The sequence below is a fragment of the Mauremys mutica genome, chromosome 11 (assembly GCF_020497125.1).
Source record: "Mauremys mutica isolate MM-2020 ecotype Southern chromosome 11, ASM2049712v1, whole genome shotgun sequence".
Classification (NCBI taxonomy): Eukaryota; Metazoa; Chordata; order Testudines; family Geoemydidae; genus Mauremys; species Mauremys mutica.
The window spans coordinates 2,098,237-2,122,933 of NC_059082.1; the positions used below are offsets into that span (position 1 = coordinate 2,098,237).

The window sequence follows — 24,697 nt, forward strand, 5'->3', positions numbered from 1 at the left end:
TCCTATTGCATCATATTGACACCCACATAGTTCATCAGCATTGTTGAATCTTTCACTGAACAGACCCTGTTACTAGAGCCAACAGAGTATCTGGTGGTAGTAGTAGTAGTTTGCCATCCTTTCTGAGGATGGGCACTGAAGAGGATGAGACACTTTGCTCATGAGTTTAACAGATATTTGCTGATGGCAGAGGAATGGTGAGACTCAGGAATTTTGGGTTCTTTTCCAGGCCTGTAAGGGAGTGTGCCCTACTGGTCACAGACCTTTCTGCTCACGCCACCTCTGAAACCTTGGTATTTTCTGTGCTATCCCAGTTTCTAATCCTCAGGCTTCTTGTGCCAGTCCATTTTCTTTTTCTCCCAGGCAATTATGGGAGACTTGGTATAATCCAAATCAAATGTGTAACTGTTAATGTGCTTCCTATTAAGTTTGCAGTGTGTACAACAAATCAAAGACATGAGAATGCAACATGAAGAAAATATAAAGAAGTTAGTGGACCAAGTTGTACAAGAACAAAAGGTAAATAGTGGCTAAAAATACTGTTGAAATAGTGAAGTTTTTGTTTCAAGAGAAGGATATAATCATCTTGAGCGATAAAATCAGAACTAGTTTGGATGTCTGGGACACTGTCTTGGGTTCACCAAAATGTTACCTTGTAATTTTTTTTTCTTTTTTTATTTTGTTTGCGTGCTAGACAGGTAACACATTTAAGGTCTGCCTTGTGAATAAGCAGCTCTAGAAACACTTGCTGTATCCCATAGTGGAGCTGGATGCTAGATTTTGCCAATGAGATATGCAGTGTAATTACCTGTTAGTCCAAGGCCTATGTATGGTACCTTCCTACTAGAGGCAGAGTGGTAAAAAACCTATTGATAATGATAACTCTATTTGTTTTAAAGTTCACTGTACAATATAGTACAAGTAAAATACATGCATTACGGTGGAGTAATGGTTTTGTTGGCATTCCTTTGGGATGACTGCGATATCTGCTTCACAAATGGTATAAGTAGTTCCGCCATTCCAAATTCATACCAATGAAAGCTTTGTACAACCCCACAATCTTCCATTGTCTCTCTAGATAGAAATGTAATGGCATACTCTCAGCCAGGCAGCAGCTTAGCAACCCTATTTGTGGGTGAAGTTCACGTCTGTAAAATGAACTTCAGGTACAAATCTGAGTAACGGCACCTTATTTAATATGCACCTTTGTTCAGATAGAGGTATACCCACTCAGTAATTGTACCTGTATTCTATTCTGGGGATATAAATTATTCCTGCAAAAGGGAATTACTGAATTGAGCTCCATCTGAACCAGTTACGATCTGTTCTGCTGTAAATGGGAGTCATTGCCCTGGCACAAGGCATTCAGGAATCCTTACCCTTGTGATGCACCCATTGGAGGAAGAGAAACATGGTCAAGGTGGGCCCTTTACAAGCCATAAGTCTAGATTCACTCAGGGACCTTTGTGTTTGAAGTCTGATTTTGTGTTCCCTTTCTGAAGGCTCTTTTCCCTCTTGCCCTGAGACACAATTTTTGATTTTACAATCTTCTTGAATTGGCATTTCTTTCTGATAGTCAGTTCCTGGAGCACAGTTGCCAACTTTCACGTAGTAAATAAGCACCCCGACTTTCACAGTAAGCCAAAAATCAAGCTAATCCCATTTGAAAACAAGGCTGAAACAAGGCAGTCCCTAAGAACCCCAACGCTCTATGTGACTAGATCCCCCTGGTGTGCAGTCTGGGACTGTGGTGGGCCCACTGCGCACTCTGCTCGCCCCTTGCCTCTACTTGCCGGGAGCCAATCCAAAGGGAAAAAAAGCCAAAAAGTAGCCAACAAGCAACTCACAAGCCAATTAAGGAATAAACAAGCTGCATTTTTATTTGCGGGTTTGGCATGTCTGGTTTGGAGGGCACGGGCAACATGTATACCTGGCAGGCAATGGCAGATGTTGGCCTATAAGGGGTCTGGTTCATGCTCTGCCATATTACCTACTGCTCTCAAGGTTCAAAAAACTTAAGAGCTTGGAGCTAACCATTCTCCTCCTAAGGAGCCAAGACCTAGGAGTGAGAACTCTGCAAGGTATGTTCAGAGAAGCAGAATTGCAAGGTGAGTGACTGAGTGAGTGATTTCTCCCCTTCCCTCCAAGGGTTGTCTTCATTAATGTTTAATCTGTTTTAAAAACAGGATGCACAGAGAATCCAGCCAAGACAAGACATTGAACGGGGTTTGAATGATGATCAAGCAATGTCCAAGACTGTTCAAGAGACAGATGAGAAAAATGTAGTAAAGAACGAAGAACCCTCAAGCAATCACATTGCTAATGGCAAAGGTATTTCCTTTTTGCATCACAGGATACATGTTAATTGTATGCTATCCCTCCCCATCAAACAGAATAATTGTTTTTGAGCTAGGACAGTGAGCAGCCTGCCTCAGTTCAGTTGTGATTGGCTAGATAGTCTGATTACAAAAACTACTGCTATGCTGCCCTTGCCCGTCTCAGCACAGAGGGAAAAGACTGAGTTCCGAGTTCGATATGCACGTTCATTGGTCCCTCTAGAACAGAGCTGAAGTCCACTAGCAGGGCAGTGTGCGGAATCTTGTGCTGGCATACTGGCATTCTGCCTTGTCTGTGGATAAGTGACTCGATTCCAGTGCTGTCAGTCCAGGGCCTTTCACCAATGCTAAATTCACTATTAAAGTCAAAAGAACAATACAGGAGAACTTAATGTTTTTATTTTGACAGAGAAAATCAAATCAGGAGGTGATGCAGGCATGCCTGGAATAGAAGAGAATGATCCTGCTAAAGCTGAAGATACTCCTGCTGGTTGGAAAAATCATGTTCTGATTTTATAGGATATTGCTATTTGATATAATTCTGATTTAAATCTGTGAAGTGTTAGACAGCCAATTAGTCAGTGAACATTTAAATCCAGATGATTTAAAACCCATATATGTTAGGAGTTGTGTGTCAATACAGACTTTTTCTGTCAGAAAACATTCAGATTTTTGGTAAAAGGTAAAAATGTCAAGTGCTTAAGTCAATGGGAATTAAGTTGCTTCGTCATTCAAGTTCTTTATTGAAAATTTTACCCAGAAGTTTTAATTTCTCACTTGTAGCACTGGGATTTTAAAATAAAATTTGGTATAAATAGAACTTTGTTAAAGTAAAGCCTAGAATATAGTGGTGGTTCTGTTGGACAAAACTCTTATTGTGAATCCATTTATTTTCTTTAGCTTTAAAGAAGCCTCTTATTTCAACTTCTCAAAGTGAAGGTCATCAACCCAATATGAATCTTCCTACTAAACAGCCCCATTTGCCAAATATGGTTCCAGGTATGAACTCTTAACAGGCGACATTTCAAAATCTCACAAGATCTTGTTCAATAGCTAATTTCTGCTACCAAATCATTTAAGGTTAGCTGCAAGCATCCATTGACTGACTTTTAAAACCACAAGTAACAGTAAATTATGATTCTAAGCCTAACCAGTTAGATTTAGGTCTATTAATGTCAGGCAAAGAGCAAGGGTACAGAAGATGATGTGGGTTTGATTTTTGTTGTTAAAGTCCTGGGAAAAGGTTGGATTCTGTCTACACTATAGTTCAAAATGCATGTTCAAATGCTATCCTTGTTTGGAAGGTGAAACGTAGTTTGTGTTTGTGTAAACTGACCAGACAGCTTTAGGATATTTATAAGTTGTGCCAGTAGAACTACCAATGGTCAAACAAAAAAATATGTCCCTTAATGGTCCGTTGCAAATTCTTAAAGAAATTAAACTTTAAGATACAAAAACTAGTGGATTTTTGTGTTCAGAGTTTGCATAGATATAAGCTTAAAAATGTTTTAAATTTCCAAATAGTATATCTTTAAGAAATATATCTTTCTACATCTAGTTCTATAATTGTACATAGCCTCTGTGGAACAAAGTCAGAGCCATTTCGTTGTGGGTAAAATTAGTTTTCCTTGTCTCTAAGAAAAGCAATAGAAACTGTGTGAAATCTTGGCCCCACTGCATTCAATAAGAGCTTTGCCATTGAAATCAATAGGGCAAGGATTTCACTTTCTGAAAGGATCTCTGTGCTCCTTATTCATGTGTATCTACCACCCTATTTGCAGTGGCTTTGCATTTAAGTTAAGGCTGTCAAATGGTTTAAAAAAAATAGCAATCACAATATTTAAAAAAGTCTCAATCAGTTTTAATTGCATTGTTAAACAATAGAATACCAATTTACATGTGATTATAAATATTTTTGGATGTTTTTTCTACATTTTCAAATATTGATTTCAGTTACAACACAGAATACAAAGTGTACAGTGCTCACTTTATTTTATTTTTTATCACAAATATTTGCAATGTAAAAAGAAACAAAGATATTAATATTTTTCAGTTCACCTCATACAAGTCTACTCAGTCCTATATCTTGTTCAGGCAATCGCTAAGACAAACAAGTTTCTTTACATTTATAGGAGATAATGCTGCCTGCTTCTTATTTACAATGTTACCTGAAAGGGAGAACAGGCATTGGTATGGCACTGTTGTAGCCAGCCTTGCAAGGTATCTACCTGAAATCAATATATTTGAAAATATAGAAAAACATCCAAAATATTTATAACAACTTTAAATTGGTATTCTGTTATTTAACAGCGCAATTAAAACTGCGATTAATCACAATTATTTTTTAATCTAGTTAATTTGTTTTGCGTTAATTGCTTGAGTTAACTGCAATTAATTGCCAGCCCTAATTTAAATAATTACTTTTGAAATCCTAAATTCTGTACAGGAGGTATTGATTAAAAATCCAGGACAGAATGCATGCGGGGAGGAAGCTTAGCACAATCCTATGCTTATGGGGTCAGAAACTTCCCTACACGTTGAAAAGTATCTTAGTGAAGCGATTGGTGCCTTGCCCTTTTCATTAATAGAAGTGTAGACTACACTAAATTATCTTTAGAGGAAGCTTTATAAGCTCCCTTTTACATGGTACAGAAGGAAAACTAAAAGGGCAAAATAACACATTTCTTCATGCTGTAGATTTAAATGCTGACAATGAAGGAAATGTTAATATTGTGAAGCAGATACCTCCAAATCCTCCTCAGCTCTTGATTCCTGAACAAAACTTGGAAAGTAAAAAAGAACACAAAATTGAAACTGAACTTGGAAAACAAGCTCCAAAGGATAGAGTTGGTGACTTCCAGAAGATGAAGCAAAGTAAGTTAGTCAATACCATTGTACTTCAGTATCTTGGGATGCATGTATGTCTTTTCGTGTCGTATCTGTTGTAATAACACCCATTACAAACAAAGTTGACCAATTGTGTGGGTGGCCTTATAGAACTTGAACATGCAGAAAATTTAAATATGTAAAGATATTACTACAGAAAGTACATTCCTTAATTTTCTTAAGACAATAGCATGTCACTGTTCAGAGAGAGTAATTTTAATTATTAAACTATATGGGTATTAAAAAGGTAGCAATTTATAACAAAATTTACATTTTAAATAACAATTAAGTATGAAGACATTCAATCAAAATATGAAAATCAGTTTGTCTGTTGCAGGTAGACAGCTGCTTGTATCTATCCAATATGACTTAACTCAGTTTTGACCCTTTTTTCTTAGTGGCCATGTCTTGAATGCAGTTATAAAAGAAATAGTTCGGTACTATAATGGGGGAGGAAATTGACTTGGTTTGGTTGCTTTTTGTATATTGTTCAGAAGCTTGTTCTGTTCCAAACATATCTCCCAGCAGAACCCTTATGTTGCCTTCTGTCTGTGTTGGAGAATTATTTTCCTTCTGACAGAAGCAAGTTGCACTTAATGTGCAGAATGAGTTGTAGTCCTGCCAAGGATGGATTAGTGGGCAGAGTGTAGGTGAAAGGTGCATCACCAATACAATTTCACATGGCTCTGTAATTTATCATGTGGACTGCATGTTGTGTGTTACACATATAGTATGTTTTGTTGTTTTTCATCTTTAAATTGAAGTTTTCCGCCTTTGAAATATCAAGTTTTTCATGTTAGCATTGAGGATTCTTTGCTCTTCAGTACATCTTAACCGAGTAATTTTTCAAGACCTAATTTCAACTGTTCAAGAATTACTTGTTTACAATTCGCTTGGAGTGTTCACCCACGAAAGCTCATGCTCCAAAACGTCTGTTAGTCTATAAGGTGCCACAGGACTCTTTGCTGCTCATTTAGAAGAGTAACTTTAGCATTTTGTCTTGTTTTCCTAGGAAGTCTCTTGTAAATCTGTTTATATTTAGTAGCTTTAAAAGCTCAAAGTTGCACTGGCATGAATACTTACGTTGATTTATATATTTCATCCAGGGTTTTTTTTTTCTTACATCAAAACAAAGGTGTTCACACTTTTCAGATGAAAAGTTCCCTGTGAAGTGTGTTTCTATGTACCGGGATAGGCTTTGTACTTCCTCTTAAAATCCCAGATTTGTGCTCTTGTTTTTAAACCAACCAACCAAACAAAAAAAACTCTTCTGGTTTGTTTTTTTTCCCAATTGAAAAGCATTTTATGAACATATCTGTAAAAATAAGTGACTTATGGAAACTTAACTTTTGTTCAGTGTTGACTTTTTAAAAGCACGTTCTCCAAATGGTGTGCATGTTATTCATGGAAGAAACAAAAGACAAGCTTTGGTGATTAAACATTCTTAAATCTACTTCTGAATGTGAAGCTTTAGAACAGTGAAAACTAACTTGTCTATAATAAGTCTGAAGCACTTGGGCTGCTTTTAGATAGGGAGGGTATAACAATATATTTTTTTATTTTTAAGCAAAGCAGAATCAATTAAATGAAATGAACTGACTGTGATTCAGGGTCATTATTTTGCATACCTAACAAAATATGAACTGAACAAATTTTCTCCAACAGTGCTTTGTAGTCTCTTATTCTAGTAGGAAGAAATAGCTAAAGATACTGAAATATTTAGTTAATGGAATTCTTGTGCTGACACTCTGGTTTCCCTTGCCTTTTGGAAGGGGACACTGTTGCTATAGGAGTCCACAAAGAACAGCTACTTTTCCTAAAGTAGCCTATTCTTTCTTTTTTGACTTCTTTGTCCACATGTATTCCAGTTTTCATGACTCACAAAAAGTGAACTCACTGAAAAATGACTATATGATAACTCTGCCAAAGAAGGTACCAAACTTGGGGCTCTCTACCAAGGATTAGTGCTGGGTAAAGGTGTGAACTGAACTCCAGGTAGCTGTTCTACACATCTGAGATTGGAACACCTTAGTGAAACTGCAGATGCTGCTTGAGCTCTGGGAGAGTAGGTTCTGATCTGTGTAGGTGGGTCTCAATATTCTACCTTATAACATGTTCCAGTGCAGTCCAGAACCCATTTAGATAGTCTCTGGATAGAAATGTGCTGTCCTTTCACTCTGTCAAATGCCAGAAACACTCTAGGTCAGCGGTAGGCAACCTATGGCACACGTGCCAAAGGCGGCATATGAGCTGATTTTCAGTGGCACTCTTACTGCCCAGGTCCTGGCCACCGGTCTTGGGGGGCTCTGCATTTTAACTTAATTTTAAAGGAAGCTTCTTAAACATTTAAAAAACCTTATTTACTTTACATACAACAATAGTTCAGTTACATATTATAGACTTATAGAAAGAGACCTTCTAAAAACGTTCAAATGTAATACTGGCACGCGAAACCTTAAATTAGAGTGAATAAATGAAGACTCGGCACACCACTTCTGAAAGGTTGCCGACCCCTGCTCTAGGTGAATTCCTGACTGTTCTTGTTCAAGCCAAACAGTAGGAGAAAGTCCTGACTACATCTTAAAGTTTGGAATCTAGCTTCCACCCGTGACTGGTATGAGGCTTGGGGAAGAAAACTAGCAGGTGGGTCACTTATTTAGGTGAAAGTCGAGGACTACATTAGGTGAGGACAGGAAAATAGATCCTGTGGTTCTATGTGGCTGTTGTCTGCGCTGTCAAACCTGCTGATGGGAGTAGAGGAAGGGTCAGAAGTTCATCTCCTCTGTGACCTCTGCCTCTTCCTTGGGGGCTCGGATATCTGTTGGCCTGTATATCTGTTCCTCCTGGAGGTGGGGCTGTATGCCCCCAAAGAGCACAAGGTGGCTCGTGAATCTTTTAGCATATGTAAGACCTCATTGGTATGGGTACTGAGAAGGTCATGATCCACCCTTCAAGGACCCTCAATGGTCATTTGGGCCTCCTTCAGAATACTGGACAACTGCAACCAAGATGCTTTTCATGTAGTAGTTGGGGTTGCTATGGTGCTTATTGACATTTGAGACATCGAAAGATGCTTGTAAGGAGGTGCAAATTACCAATTGCTCCTCAATGATGAGTCTTAAGTTCTTTCCTATTTTCCTGAGAGAGTGTCTCAATAAAATGATGTTCTGGCCCAATTCAGGAAGTTGTATCTAGCCAGAAGCATTTGGCAGTTTGATTGATAGATGTGTCTGTAAATTGGCTGAGGAATGGGCTTTACAGCCAGAGAGGTATTACTTTGGGTGGTCTCTGTTTAGACCTCTTTGGGACAGCTGCAGCCACCAAGGATCCAGGTATGGGGTGATTATAGGAATACTAATACCCCTCCAATGGGACTAGTAGTGCCTATCTGTCTTCTGTGACGTGGGTGTCGCTGATGCTCGGGTCTGCCATAGATCCCTTATTTGTTCCAAGAAACCTTCTTTGATATTTTGGCATTGCCAGTCTTCTGGAAATTGAATACAGGATGTCAAGAAGTATGTGCACCTTCTCTTGCACTGTTTCTGCTGGAATTTCCAAGATATCAGTCATTCATTGGAGGTGCTCCTGGAAGATCCAGTAATCACCTTACTGGCTTGGAACAGTTGGAGTTACAGCCTCATTAGGGATAGGCTGGACATCTGTCTCGTGAAGAAATTTTTGCTCTAAATCCTGGGTCCAGATGTTGAGAAGTATGGTGGACCAGTTGCCCTTCTTGATGTGGTCTAAGCTGTGAGGGAGGACCTGGCTTTGGAGGCAGAAACAGTCGATGAAGTCTTTCTGCTGTTGCATCTCCCAACGGCTCCAGAATGGTTGAGATTGTGTCTGATTGGGATGTGGTGGTGTAGGTGAGAGAGGATTCCCCAAGAGGGCCCAGGGATGAGTTCCCTCCCTCCCCATCACCTCCTGTTGTCCTGTGGAATTTTGTCCATGTCAGAATGGCTTGGCTCAAAATGAGGAGAGTATGGTAAGTATGTGGGTGACATCTCTCTACTTTACTTGGCTGAGGTGGAGGAGGGAAGACTGCATAGGTGGAACCATTCTCTCAGGCATTGTAGATCATTCCTAATGATCTCGTGTACAAACTGAGGTGGCTGACCCTGATGCCCCCGGAGCTAGGAGTTTATTAGTGACTACTAATGGCAATTTTGGTAGACTGGTTACTGTTAAGTCTCCTGGTACCAAAACGATCTGCTCTGAATGTGCATCTCACACATTAGCAGGTAACATGGTAGGTGCTTTGGTGCCAGATGTTTTAGTGCCATTGCTTTGGTACTAGTCAAGGCATGTACCAGCTCATGAAACAGTGCAGAGGTCATCTGGAAACCTGCTGGTGTTGAGGTGTCAGTGGCCCAACAGGTTTCAAACTGTCTCCTACTCTACTGGGTGCTGGTGAGGGAGATCTGTCTCTCTTAGCACTTTGAGAGCGGTGTTCTTTCCTCCCTCTCTTCTCAGAAATCTGCATCGAGGAGAGTTTGGAGGTTTTTGTTGATTTGTGATGGTTGTATGGGACTAGCTTGATGAGGACTGGACCCAGGGCTTACAGGAGCACTAACTGACACTGTCTACTCTGGCTTGGAGGATACCCCAAGGGTCCTTTCCATGAGGAAAACTTTTAGGGGGGATTCCCTTTGTGTGTGTCAGAAAAAGCCTGACATTGAGCATTTGAGCAATACATGTGCTTCATTGATGTGGAAGAAGCACCTCAGGTGTCCATTATTAATATGAATAGTGGCTTTGTAAGAGGGACAGGATCCTGGGGATTTTGATTTCACCATGTCCAGGTGGTATTGTGCTGGAGCACCTCCAATCTAAATTCTGTTGAGTTTTTTTTGCCAATGAGTTCAAAAAGTATACGAATCAAAGAATTATAACTACAATACTGACTTAAAAACTAGCTAGAGAAGGAAATTGCACAGTGCTCAGCCTGGGTTCCAGCTTGTCTTTGGCAGTAAGGAAGTGAAGGCTGGTTGTGGCTGTCCAACCCTTATGCCCTTGGTTACAGGGCACAGGTGAGGCTCCAGGGGACACTGCTGTTCAAAAGAATCTGACTTTGTATGCATGGTGGGAGGGGAGGCAGGCACACCAGAAGTGGAATACTTGTGGACAGTTTCCTAAACAGTAATGGTTTTGTAGGAGAAGTTACTTAGCTTGTTTCCATACCTGGCTGCAGTCAGCTCATTCAAGAAAAGGGACAGATGATGGATTGTATAAATATAATAATTTAGCTCTTGGTGCTTCTGAGAGTCCATAGCACTTTACAAATATTAATCTAACAAAATATCAAGCTTTTGCAGGGCACATGGTAAAGAGTGAGAGTTTAAGTAAAAGTGAAATCTCCAGGAAATCTGTTTTGTAAATTAACAGAATTCTCACTACAAGCTTTAAATGGGAAAAACTCAACACCTAACCTACATGACCAATTTACTGAAAGCTTTTGTTTTCTTGTTGGATGCAATGGTCCCTTATTTTTTTAATGTAATCTTTTGGGATTTTCTATAGCACCTTTTTACCATAGTATCAAAGCCTACATTTTTTTTATTTCTCTTGTAGTACAAAGCTGCTTGGTTTAGATTCTTTTGTTTAGATTGTTAGGCTCTTTGGAGCAAGGAGTGTGTCTCAGACCGCGGGTGTGCATAGCTGGACATATGTAAATAAAATAATGGCATTCGAGGTGAGTTGAGTGTACTAAGACCTCATTTTGTGTCCTTACATGTGTTCCATATACTTTTATCTTTTTAGAAATTCTGAAGGGCTTGGCATTTCTTTAAAAGGGAGTTCCATACTCTTCTTTCAACTTTTTATCAAGTGGCACTTGTCCACCTTATGGTGCCTTCTGGCTGTTCACAAAGCCCATTCTATTGATGGACTGAATATCAGAACCACTTGAGGCCCTTTCTGGTCCTGTAACATGTAGGTGATTGGCATACCAGTCTATCCACATGCTATATGCTGCAGAATAAAGCCTCAGATAGCAAGGAATCTTACAGTTATGTCCCAAATACACACTTAAACAATGACTCTGCAAAGCTAGAGAACAATGAAAAATGCAGAACCTATAGTCTCGTTATATCAGTTGGCACTGCACCATCTGTTGGCCATAGATTCTCTTTTTGGAGGGAAATTTTATCCAAAAACACGCTTTTCTGATGTTTCTGGCACATGACGGCTACAAGTCAGTACCACAGAATCATTTGGGTTGATAGGAACTACTGTTTGTCCTCAAATATATTGCTCTTCATTGTGGCACAGTGGGTTTAATTATTCATAAATAAATCTTGATAAATATTTGTCCATTCTAGCCTTCAATATCTGACACGACTCTTTAGCAGCTATGTTTTATTCCTACCTGTGTTCCTCAGTTTTTAACCTGAATTATCTGACTGCAGGTTAAGCTAACTTTGGCTGACTAAAGTTGATCGGTTCTCTTCATATTTGAAGACTTAGTGTCGTTTCTTTTTCTGTAGACTGAACATGATCAGTTCTTCTTTTCCTCATATGTCTTTATTTACAAAACTTAACATGTACTTCTCTCCTGAGTTCTGACCTTTGTTTAAAATTCAGTACCAAAAATTCACGCAGTAATTAACTTAGAGACAATTGCTTTAATTAGCACTAACATTTTTTAGATACGAGTGGGAAATGTGTAATGTATCTAAATTTGACTTTCTGCTTGTGAGCAGGTCATAATTTCCTCTAACCTGTTATGAAACTTTTTGTGCGTCTTCTTGTATATGGATTAATTTTGAAAAGTTCTGAGAATAGGCCAGTGCAGTTCAATAGACGTGTGCACTACCTGGGCTTGCTCAAATAAGAAACATGGTGTTGTTTCTGTCCCCTGTGGTTTTGTTTTTTGAGACTGCATAAATGCATGTAGTACATACCTGTGCATGTAATCTTCCAATTTCCTTGTATGTGACTTAGAAACTTTCTGTGGACGCTTGTGCCAGTTAAACTCAAATTTGCTTTCTGTGAATATTAGTGCAATACAAAAGACGTACAAACATAGCTGAAGATAACTCACTTAAAAATTCAAGCAAATATTTGTGGAAAACCTTACTCAGTATTTGCCAATCTCTGTTAATCACATGCTTCAGTAACTTTAGCTTTTCTTAAAACAATGCCACTCTCGTAGTGAAATCATCCACTGCATGCACACTTTTCTCTGATACTAATGTTGAAGTGGCATTCTCTCATTCAGTTTTTCTGCATTGAATTGCTTTTTACATATGTGACTTTACATCTGTCAGGATTGTGATCTCCTCAAATCTCAATTTTTAGCTTCTCTCCAATATATAAAGACTGTATTGCATTTTAATCTAGTCTCCAATTGCAATTCTTCCAGGTTCATATCTGCAAATTTGATTAGCATATTGCACTCTCTCCTCCAAGTAGTTGATAAATTTATTGAATTGTAGTGGACTCAGACCCCCCTGGATACTCCACTGAACACCTGTTCTCAATTTGACATTAAACCATTAATCTTTTCTCATATATTTTTAGTTTTTGTATCCGTTTTGTAGTTCTAATTAGTTCACCTTTTTTGTAGTACCTTATTTCACTGTGGAACTATTCCTCATACCTGCTTAAAAGCATAAGAAGATATTTACTATATTTTTTTAAACTTTAAATCTTAACAGGAAAATTAGTATAAAGATATAGTAACTACATAGTTCCACAAAAATATTCCAAAGACTCCAGACAGATCTTTGTTGAATTGGACCCATAGACAGCATGGTGCACTCAAGAGACTAGCTGAATTCCTTTGAAGTATTTATACTTCACCACCGTGAGAAGAAAACCACCAATCTGCTTTCTAAGGAGAAGATTTTTTTGAATTTTTGCCAATGTGATTGTAGAAGTCAGGCAAATCTAAGTTCAAAATTCTTCATATTCGTGGATAAATCCTGGCATTTGAGGAAAAGTGAATGGTATTTCTGGATCTTCATATATGGAGAGTTTTATTTAAACACTTTTTTTCTCCAAAGAGTGAAGCCCATAGTAACCAGATACCGTAAGAGCTAGCTGGCATGTGCCACTGACAAGCAGAATTCTCAAAACTCCTTTTAAATGATCAAGTAAATCTTTTTTGCATGGAGATGTTTTTATAAAACAGTATTAGTTTTTCACAACTGACATGGCTACGAGGACTGAAGATTCTAACCTATGGTCTGCTTTGTTAGAATCCTTTTCTTTTCTTTTCTTTTCTTTTCTTTTCTTTTCTTTCCTCTTTGCTTCTGACTTAATCCTTTGCCTACTTCACAGGCCGATTCTTTGATGAGAATGAATCCCCTGTTGATCCGCAGCATGGCTCTAAATTGGCGGATTATAATGGGGATGATGGTAACGTGGGTGAGTATGAGGCAGACAAACAGGCTGAACTGGCCTACAATGAAGAAGAGGATGGTGATGGTGGAGAAGAAGACGTCCAAGGTGAGCTTGGGCCTTGTCTCCATCCCACTAAAGAAAAATCCACACTGAGTTTACTTGTTGAATTTGTGTACAGCTTCAATATTACTAGCTAATCAAAACTGCCTTAGCATGAAAGAAATGTTCTTCAGGCAGTCTTTCACTTATGTTTATACTTACTGTTTCAAAACCAACCTTATGATGGTTTTCAATACAGTATATTTTAACATTGTATAAATCTTTGAAACAATCTGCTTTATTATGCTAGTAAAATTAGGATGACTGAAATTTCAGGAACAGTTTTATTTGCCTTCAATAATCAGGAAGTCTCGTAGCTAGTTATTTTGAACACGCTTCTGCATTCATTAGAACAATTTCAAAGGCATATTAACATGTATTTTGAGAATACTACTTATATCTATAGTATTCACAACTATCTTAGGATGCTATGTTTGCTGATCATAAAATTATCATTTAGCAGCTAAAAGCTATACTAAACATTTTTGTGCTTAATACACAGATTCAACAGACATTCAATTCACCCTATTAACTTCAGAACTAGTTAACTCAGTCAGCTAATATCCATTTATATGTGCATGCCTCCATCTTTTGTTCTGTGTGTACTTCAGTGCATTGACTCTTCGTTGCCTGTCTCCAGTTACAGTATTAATGTTGTATGGTAGTGTAGTAGTAGTTTGTGAAAAGTTTGCACAATTTTACGGAGAAATTGTTTAGGGTTCTAAATATATTTTCAACTAAAGGAAAAGTGCATAAGACAAAATATTTTGAAGTTCTATAGGTGCCCTGTTCTTGATCATCTTATTGTAACCACATATTCTTTCCCTGAAAAGTTCCCAGATAACAGGGTTTGTACAGCAGGAAATAAATTTGAAAGACTTTCTTCTAAGCATAGTTAATGGACACCTTAAATATGGCTAGAACCAACTGAATAGTATAGTTGTGCACTTAAATATGCATCATACTGTGGCAGCGTTGATGTGGGGAAGCTAATGAACAGGTGACAGAGAACATAAGTACAGATCGGAACTTGGAGCAATGAATTAACTTACTGACAAATGAAAATTACTGCTGCTCTTCCAGCATGAGACTCCTGTTCTTGCAGTTTTGACCAAATGTGACAGGTGCATTTTTAAATGCTCTGGATTACTGTCTTCAGTTTCATCTGAATAGGGCTGCCATGTCTTCAGTTCTAATGGTCTGTAAAACCCACTTTGTAGCTTTGATTTGGAGATCTGACCAAGTAGAAAACATAGCCTGTACAGAAGTATGGGGTTTCTGCTCTGAACCTTACATCTTGGAAAGTTAAGGAAAGAGTCGTATCTAGACACTCACATGTGTGACTGTCTAAACCATGCATCAAGATTTTAAAAAAATAGGAGCTTAAAGTTAGGCTTCTGTCTGGTTTTTCAAAAGAGATGAGCATCCAACAGTTCCCTCAGTAGGTACTTGTTGGATGCTCATCTCTTTTGACAACTCAGGCAGGTGACTAAATATGACTCCAGTTTTTTAAAACCTTGGCCAGATTGCCTAGCTTTTCATTTTAGCCCCTACAATACTATGACCACTCCTAAATCTTCTCAAAGTGCTACTGTTCTGTATTCCATTCAGTACAGCCCCCCCGGCCCCCTTTACTGCTGTGCTCTATGAATCATAAATTGGAGTTGGGGGAAAAAAATGATTAAGTCATCTAGTCCAACACTATCTGCCTGTGCAGGATTGTTCCCCTCCAGTATGCAGCTCACTGAGTAGCTCAGTGTGAGAGTTCTTAGGTTGGATTCAGTTTTGACTGACCTTTCAGTAGTAACCCATCGTTATAGTGGTTTGTATTCTACAGAGCAAGTGATGAGATTAAGAGTAAACATCACTTGTGTTGCATGTTATTATAAGCAGCATATTTTAGTATACTATTTTGTACACCAGTTCTTACAGCATGATTCTATAAGGTATGTTGGTGGGAAATTGAAAAGTCAGAGGTACAGAGAACTGTGGTTAAATTGTATTTAATTGAATCTGCCTTGGGTTGTAAATTGCTTTAACTTGTTTGTACTTAATATTGATTTGGATCAGCTGGTGGCAAAGAGAAATAGCTTTGTAAAAGTCTTGGATGTTTACAGATATGATGCCTGACAATTCAGTAATCTGGGTTCTGCGGCTTTATTTTGGACTAGCAGACAGGAAACTTAGAGTTTTGGAACTCATACTCTCTACATCAAAAGTGACAATGGGCTAAATTTTTATCAGGAAAGGTTAATGTGTTAACTTGTGAGCATCTGCCTGAGAAGAAGAGTGGCAGATATGATCTTTACAGGTTCAAGATGAAAGAAGTGGCTTGGAACTGAAGGGAAAAGGAAGACTACTGAGTATTTGCTCTGTTTTTCTGTGTGCTGGTTATTTGCCTGATTTTGGTGTACAAATCAATGACAGGGAAAAGCCAACAATACTTTGTTCAGGGGATGCATTAAAATGTGTTTAGTCAACACGCTTTTTGGTGACATGTCTTCATTGTTGTAATGAGTGGAAGGAAAAAAATCTCAGTGGCCTTTGACTAAAGTGAAACCAGAATGTTTTTGGAAAATATTCTGTGGCTTTAAAGGCAAAGCACAAAGTATTGTAGATGCAAACAAATCAAGTTAAGCAGCTCTTGTTTTTTATCACAATATGTTTATGTTCCAGATTGTATTTAATAGCAATATTAATGTGTGCAAATTTCACATTCATATAAGAGAAATCACCCAGGGGATGAAGTCTTCTTGAGTGGCTTTAATATTTTAATAAGTCTTGACACCTGTATTATGAGTCTGGCTCAACTGAAATACTCCTGAAACCATGGCAGCCTGGTTTCATTGTAATGTACACTCTGTATTAGCTATCTCTTAAGGAACCAGAGCACATTTCACATAGGTTAAATTTGAGACTTGGACTATTGCAGTATGTAATATGACGGTAAGACTTGTTACAGAATTGTTAGAAGGATACTAACCCTTAAAACTGACACTTTCCAGCTTGCAAATGCAAAGTGCTTTAGGAAGGAAGATTTCAGTGGGAACTTACTGAATAAGACACATTTGAGAGAAGATGTAATTAAACCTCTTTCAGCAGTGAACCTTGCCTGTGTTACTTCTAGGAATGGGAGGGATGCAACAAATATGAAGAAGGGGCGCTCTAAGCTTTGAAATATCTTTCAGAATTTGCCACTGCTGAACCTGGAACTTCAGCTTTCTTGGTTTGAAAGCAGGAAGGAAAAGGCCAGAGCCCCATGTTAGGTTGGAAAGAAGAAATAGAACAGGACAGTAAAGTTTGACAATTGCTGTGGTAGATTGTTGCAGTATTGCAAAGTTTGGTGAACCCAAAAATCTAGTTTGAACTGTGCCATTTAAAAACATTAATCCTTCTGAAATAAGGGACAAGTGTGCCTTCTAGACAAATTGCTGTGGATGCTAGTAAAGTAGCCATGTTAGGGATAAATAGTAAGCTTTAGTTAATTATACAATTGGGTAAAGAAACAGTAACTGAGACACTGGAATTTTTAGAGGGGAAATAGACATAAAGAGTCAAAGCTGGAAAGCAGGAGTGTTGAATGTTGCAATTCTGGAAGAGAAGAGAGAACTCCTCTTCCCTTCCAGTGGTTGAGGATGAAGTTACAAATCTATCAAAAGCCTACCAACCAAAGGCTGATATGAAGGATGCAATCTGCCATGCAGTGTTCATACATGGTATCTGATTAGAAATTTGACTACTTTCCGGCATCTTGGATTAGCAGTGGGGCTGGGCATTCCCCTTGGATCTCCTCCTCCAAATAAATCTTTTATCTCTACTTATGGCTAATGTCTGGCTTAAAATATTTTTTTTCCCCAAGTCCTGAGCAGGTAAATGTCATAAATGACATGGTGGATATCAGTCACATGATACCCCTTTCTGCTCAAAAGATGAATGCAGTTACCCAGAAAGGTTACCTGAGAATTTTATCATACACAGTATGATGACATTGAAAATGAATGCACAACAAAGATTGAATTGATCTGAAGATGAAGGAAAACTATAAAAAAAGTAACACAGCTAATATATAAAACACAAGACTGAAGCCTAGAGTTTGCTGTTTAAAGACTTCATGAGACACTGTACTATGGTGTCTTAGAGGCTCAGTTGAAAACTTTAAAATAGCAGACTTCAAAAACACTGATTAAAAGTACAATTTGAAATACTGGGCATGGCTTCCACTGCTTCACAATTAACTGTGCCAAAGATTTTGGAATGTTCCTCCTTTTTATGCTCATGAGGAAGAGAGAGAAGAAACATATAGGTTGGTTCATTATCAGACCATATACAACTTTTTTGGCAGTGAGAGTGAGACACAAGAATGTAACTTTTCTGCATGAGGTAAACAGTTATGTTGTGTGGGTTTTTTCTTGTAATGCACTGTCTGTGAATGTGGGGAAAACTGGAGAAGGCACAAAGTCTCAAGTTCTTCTGGAAAGGATTTGGATTGTCTGGCACATTTAAAAGGGACATTCTCAACTGGTAAATATAACCAGTCCTAGAATCTCTTAAAATCAATCAAATCCCTGAAACTCAGCACTCCAAAATAAGGGTATCTAGCACTGTCAAAATCCCACTTCTTCAGCAGAGGCAACCCAAAAAATGAAAACCATTGGGTTTGTAATTAGATACACCTCTACCCTGATATAGCGCGACCCAATATAACACGAATTCGGATATAATGCAGTAAAGCAGTGCTCCGGGGGCGGGGCTGCGCACTCCAGCAGATCAAAGCAAGTTTGATATAACGCGGTTTCACCTATAACACAGTAAGATTTTTTTTTTTTGTCTCCCGAGGACAGCGTTATATCGGGGTAGAGGTGTACAGCCATCATGGAATCTCTGGCCTGGCCTGTCTACTCTGTTCTTGTGAGCAGGCAGGTTTAATGTGGTGTGCACCCATGTCCGTACCCGCATATGTCTCTAACCAGATGTGTACTGGAAAGCTATTTTTAAATGAGTTTCAGTAGTGATCATTTAGTTGTATATTAATTTTGATATGAATATTTCAATTGCAGATGACGACGAGAAAGAACTTCAAATGGACCTTGGAGACTATGGAAAGTCACACTTCAATGATGTGCTTTAAAGCCAGAATTAATATCTAAAAGAATTTGCAACAGAATTGAAGTGCTGCAAAACTGAACCATTTTTGTTTCAGTATTCCTTAAGATCATTATAAAGAAACAATAATAAGTTACTTAAAATCAATTTACTTAATGTTAGTTAAGTAATGGGAGGAGACATAAAATGCTCTGTGTGTGTGTATATATATATATATATATGTACATAGTTGTACTATTACAAATTGTATTATCAAAATGACATTTCTGTTCTGTTATAGTGAGCCAATTAAATTTAAAGACTGTACCTTACCTGTAATCTTTGCATTTAAAACAAACTAATATATTACCAATTTAGGCTGAATTGTTTCTGCAAATTAGGAAATCCTTGTAAACTGGAGAACTTGTACAGTTTGTATCTTACGTATGGAACAAATATACTGTGGAAACAATTGGACAGCCGAAGGACTCCTTTTATACAGAAATATATTATCTGTATGGATGAAAATACCCCTTTGTTTTCCATGGGTGCTGTATTTTGCAGGTAAGCTTTCAATTGAGACAACTGAGTGAAAATGTGTAAAAATATTTATGGGTTGCACCTTCCTTAATAAATTAAGGACAGAGATAGGTGACTGAAACATTCTACAGCAGCTTTCCAGAAATCAGAGCCATTTAATCTTAGCACACAGTGACCAAAATTTATATCCATAGTTGTAAATCAGTGATATTAAAGTAATAGGAACTTGATCCATGCTAGAAGAGGTATGGCTAGCTGATTTCACCAGTCAAACTAAAAACTGAATCAGTATTTTAAAACTTCCCTTAACAAAGCTGTAGGAAATGTATTTGCTAACACCTTTAAAGGTTACAACTGTTTCTTAAATTAGAAGTAGTCTACAACAGTTCTGTATAAATAGTTCACACAGAGAAAACTAAAGGAAAGTATGTGCAGTCTTTGCAATCACTAGATATAATCATATGAACCCTCTAATTTCATGAACAGCTCAAGTCTGTCATTTTAATTTAAAGTTTAATACTCTGATACAGATCTCTTCAAACATTTGACATCTGCACTGTTGCTTTTCTATTTTAGAAGAGTTTGTAAGGTAGATACTTTTTTGTGTTCTGGGTTTAAATACTTTCTGAATTCTACATAAATGGTTTTGTTTATTTACAGTAAGTTCAAATTTAAGGTTATTAACGCTACCTGCTTCTCAAAAAGGGCTACTGTGAATAGAATTTATGGGGCCTATGACAGGGGTGATTGTACTTCGCTATCTCTGTACTCAGGTTCAAATTTAAAATAGCATCATATTACATTTAAGATTCATTGTGGTGATTAAGTGAAAATTTTGAATAAATTTAAAAGATCAGTTTTTTTGACTTCAGTAACAAGTCTTAAATATACAATAATTTCATGAAAATAAATCTTTGAGAAAATTCTGCTTAAGCATCTGACTTTTTTTTTTTAAGACTTGAGCTTGTATACTTAAGCAAGGACTATTCATTACATACTTAAAAAAAAATTGCATGGTGTGAGAATATATTTTCAACATGAAAATAAAAAGCAAAAAGCTGAACCTGCTCAGTGAGATGCCATAACAATACCCCAATACTATACAGATCTCAAAATTTTAAAACTAGCAGTCTTCAGTAGATACTGTACATGTACACTGCAAGATTTCACTTAAGATTCTTTCAAAATGTAATTTTTGTCCTGAATGAGGTGTTCAAGATTCAGTTACTGAAACCGTTTATTGGGTTCTAATAAATTAAGTTTTCACTGTCTCATTATTGGCTTTGTGGGCTATTTTAGACAATCGTATGTATCTGAAGTTTAATTCTTTTTGCCTTGAATTTTTGTGTGGTGGGGTTTTTTTGGTTTGTTTGTAGTGATGGATTCCTGAATACTAGCCATGCGTAAGCAAATGCTGTGAAAGCTGCTGTTTATATGCCAACCAACATAGTTATTTTGGATGAGACCATACACCTCAGGATATGCTTTCACTTGTGATTCTAAATACGGGTTAACCACCTAGATTTTCATATGCAGAAAGGCTAGTCCACTGCAGAACCTACCTCCCCTTCTAGGTTGGTTTAAGAAAGTTATAATTTTCCCTTAATACCAAATGTCAGAATGAAATGTGGACAGTAAATATTTAACATCCTGTGGAAACAGTAATTTAGGTGTTGTGTAGGCTTATTCCCCACTCTCCCACTTCAAGTGCAGAAGGTGGGAGCCCGCAAGGATTTGAAAAATTAATACTGGCCACTTCGGGCTGGTATTAAATTCCCAAGGTCACAGCTTCTTTCTGACCTTGGATCGGTAGATACTGCCACCACCCAAGTGCAAAAAAACCCAACCCCTTTTGAAAACCCAGGAAGGAACACTTGGGAATTCCTTCCTGTGTGCCACCAGCTAATTAAACAACATATGCACAAACCTCTTGGACACAAATCCAATCCTGTTCTTAAAAACAGTCAATTTTATTAAACCCCAAAAGAAAGTAAATGCATTTGGAATTTACACTTTTTACTAGATCTTAAAAGAAACCATTACAAAAAACATCAAGATAGCTCTCTTGAGGTTCAGCTTAAAGGTTACAAGCAAAACAAAAGCATCTGGTGTTAGCACAGAGGAGTCCACAAGCCAATAAGAAATAACCCTTATCGTGTCTTCCTAGACATTCCCTGATTACTTACATATTTGGGGTTTCAGATCACTAGGGTTGATGTATGATTTGATGCTTTTTCATACCTGGTTTTAAAGCTTTTTATAGCATAGCTCCAGCCCTGTCCTGTTCTGTCCCCTCTCTGGAGAACAACAGACAAAGGGAAGTTTGTTTGTTTTTTCCTCAATTTTAAAAAGTTCTAGCCCTCCAATTGGCTCTTATGGTCAAGTGCCCACTTCCTTTCTTTTACCTAGCCAGGGAGACTTTTTAACCCTTTACAAGTAAAGCAAGCAGAGAACAGCCACCAAGAGGGACTTTATAGCTAGCTGGGTGTCCGTAAAAGGGAGCTGTGCCCCCCCCCCTTTATTACAGGTGGTAAATAAACTGATCATTATCACACTAATTTTAAATGTTCTGAACCTAGATAGGTGTATTATAACAGTCTGTCATCTTAGAGCACTGGTTCTCAATCTCCGGCCCAATCAGCACAGCTGCGGCCCATGTGACATCCTCAGGGCCACACAGGTAGTACTGGATGTGGCCCACAATGGTTAAGTAGGTTGAGAGCCACTGGCTTAGAGTAACTTTACTGATATTCTTTTCTTCTTTACTGAAACACCAACTGGACCACACTGCATATACTAAGTATACCTTACATATCTGTCACTATGTAACTCAATGTTTATTTTTCAGATTTAACTGTTCAGTCCTATCTATGTCTGGTTTCTGTGGTTTGTGTGATGGTCTCTCTCTGTTACAACATTGCATCAGGAACTCCATAATCCTAACTTTCTTACCTACATTTGGGACTCTGCCCCTTTTGAAGTCATTCCTTTGTCCTATAAAAGATTTCATCCATCTTGTCTCATTTAAAAAAAATGTTTTGCACCAAAATCAGCTGTGTAATTCTGCCATGCTCTGGCACCATCTTGATTTGGAATAGGTCTCAATATTTTACATCATCTGTGGCCGCTGTTGCCTGGCAACATTGTTATAAAATGGAGGAAATTATGCTATCTGCCATTTTTAGACCCTAGTAAAATCACTAAAGTGGATACAATCCATACTGGCTGGTTGGTGTACTCACCATCTAATAATATTATTGCTATGAATTATAATTAAGCCCTTTTGTTTTCAGTTTAAACTGATTTTTACAGAAAAATTTCTGGATTTTACAAGAAGTATTTGTTTTCCAATTTTCACTATTTTGTATCATTTAAATATATAAAATATAACTTATTAGGAAAATACAGTACATTGCATGATATATTTATTATGATACTACATTAGTCTGTGTGTATATGCAAAGCTGCCTGTTGAAGTAAGGCTATGTATTGGTCCAGAAGATACATGCATTGAACAAACAGGCACACAAACTCTGAAGTGTATGTGCGCATCTGAACATACTGATGAATCTCAGGCCCCCCCATGTACACACTTCAAGCTGTTAGCAGATAATGGTTTAAAGATTTGATGCATGAAAATGGGAAGAACATGAAAATCTATTCTTCTGTCCACTAAAATAAACCCTGATATTTACTGAGAAAAATTCCTAATTTTTGCACTGCTTTTCAGCTATTTTTGATGTAATAAACACATTCCTGTGAAAAATATAAAACAAAGGGACAGTCATTGTCAAACTGCTTATTTCATAGTCTTCATTTTTGTGATCTTCAGACAGATTCAGCATTGACCAAACCATTCAGAAGACAGTGGCAGTCTGTCTGCTGTAGTCAAAATGTGCATTACCCTGTCCTAACATTCAGATTCCTAGGCATGTATAGAGGTCAATAATTTAGATCATGTAGACAGGCAGAAGAAACTATAAATGTCCACACTTGTTCATGCTGTTTTAGATAGGAAAACAGAGGAAGTTTCATGTTGCTACTGTTGGAAGGGATAACCTATTAACTCATTATGAGTAACTCACTTTTCTTTGAAATAAGGCCCTGTATTAAGAATTAAATTTAGATTTCAAAGACAAAAGTGATAGGTATGGCTTATATAGTTTATTTCAAAGTTAATTGAAGCTATAGAATGAAGATGAAAAATGTCAGAGTCTAATCCTGCCTCTTGGGAGTAGGAGTCCAGAAAAACATGCTGATATTGGTTTCTGGATCTCTGAGAGAATTCCACTTCTTGAGGGCTTTTTGCAGGGGAGTGGGGGTGCTCTGAGGAAGGTTCCATCTATATTTGACTACCGTGGAGACATAGATTGACATGGGCTGCCTATCCCTTTTCCGTTTTGAAGACTTTGTAGTTTTATAGCAACGTGAGTACAGAGGTAGGAATCTCATTTTCTCCATAGTTTTGGAAAATATTTAATTAAAATGTTAGAAATATCTTTTGGTGGTCACAGGGTATCAATTTTTGGAACCTAGTTTAGGTCACTGAGCACTTTACTCTTCATTCTTTAGTGAGTCAACATTTAAAGAATTTTATTTCTAATGTGAATTATACTGTCAAACAAATCCCACTTCAGTGAAAAAAACCTGGATTGTTTTGGGAAACTCAGGTTTTTCTTTAGAGGATATATGATGATCTATTCCTGCCAAAAATGACATCACTCCAGCCACTACTTAAACTGGAGAACAAAACTACCGCTGTTTTATTAGAGGCACCTTCATTCTCCAATAACTTGCAGAGGCATACTTCCAGAGAAGAGCAACAAAAATGATTAAAGGTATAGAAAACATGACCATTGAGGGAAGACCGAAAAAATTTGATTTGTTTAGGCTGGAGAAGAGAAGACAGAGGGAACATGACAATAGTTTAAATACATAAAAGGTTGTTACAAGGAGGGAGAAAAATTGTTCTTTTTAACCTCTGAGGCTAGGACAAGAAGCAATGGGCTTAAATTGCAGCTAGGGCAGTTTAGGTTGGACATTAGGAAAAACTTCCTGTCAGGGTGGTTAAGCACTGGAATAAATGGCCTTGGGAGGTTGTGGAATCTCCATCATTAGGGATTTTTAAGAGCAGGTTGGACAAACACCTGTCAGAGATGGTCTAGATAATAGTCCTGCCACGAGTGCAGGGGACTGGACTAGATGATCTCTCGAGGCCCCTTTCAGTTCTATGATTCTGTGTGCTCAGGCCCATCCCAAATATAGAATTTATACTTTGCCCAATATCATGAGTAGCTATAAGCATAGATAGTTCAATCCTAATGCTTAAGCTAACTATATTATGGCACCAATGAGTTCTATAAGTAACATGCTTGCCTGTAAAAGGGCTATTCATAAAGGAGATTCAC

At 37.8% G+C, this 24,697-nt stretch overlaps 1 protein-coding gene across 3 annotated transcripts in view; it reads left to right on the forward strand.

The window, feature by feature from the left end:
* GOLM2 (golgi membrane protein 2) overlaps positions 1-20,563 on the forward strand; it is a 32,210-nt gene extending 11,647 nt beyond the window's left edge. Inside the window, exons 4-10 of one of the 3 annotated variants that reach the window (XM_044979804.1) lie at positions 429-519; positions 2,187-2,331; positions 2,746-2,826; positions 3,237-3,335; positions 5,034-5,210; positions 13,506-13,673; positions 18,725-20,563. In XM_044979804.1, the coding sequence (XP_044835739.1) occupies positions 429-519; positions 2,187-2,331; positions 2,746-2,826; positions 3,237-3,335; positions 5,034-5,210; positions 13,506-13,673; positions 18,725-18,795 (832 nt within the window). In that variant the 3' untranslated portion in view covers positions 18,796-20,563. The remainder of the gene's footprint in view (positions 1-428; positions 520-2,186; positions 2,332-2,745; positions 2,827-3,236; positions 3,336-5,033; positions 5,211-13,505; positions 13,674-18,724) is intronic. The other 2 variants (XM_044979805.1, XM_044979806.1) reach the window with 2 other exon arrangements.
* Positions 20,564-24,697: the final 4,134 nt, after the last annotated feature.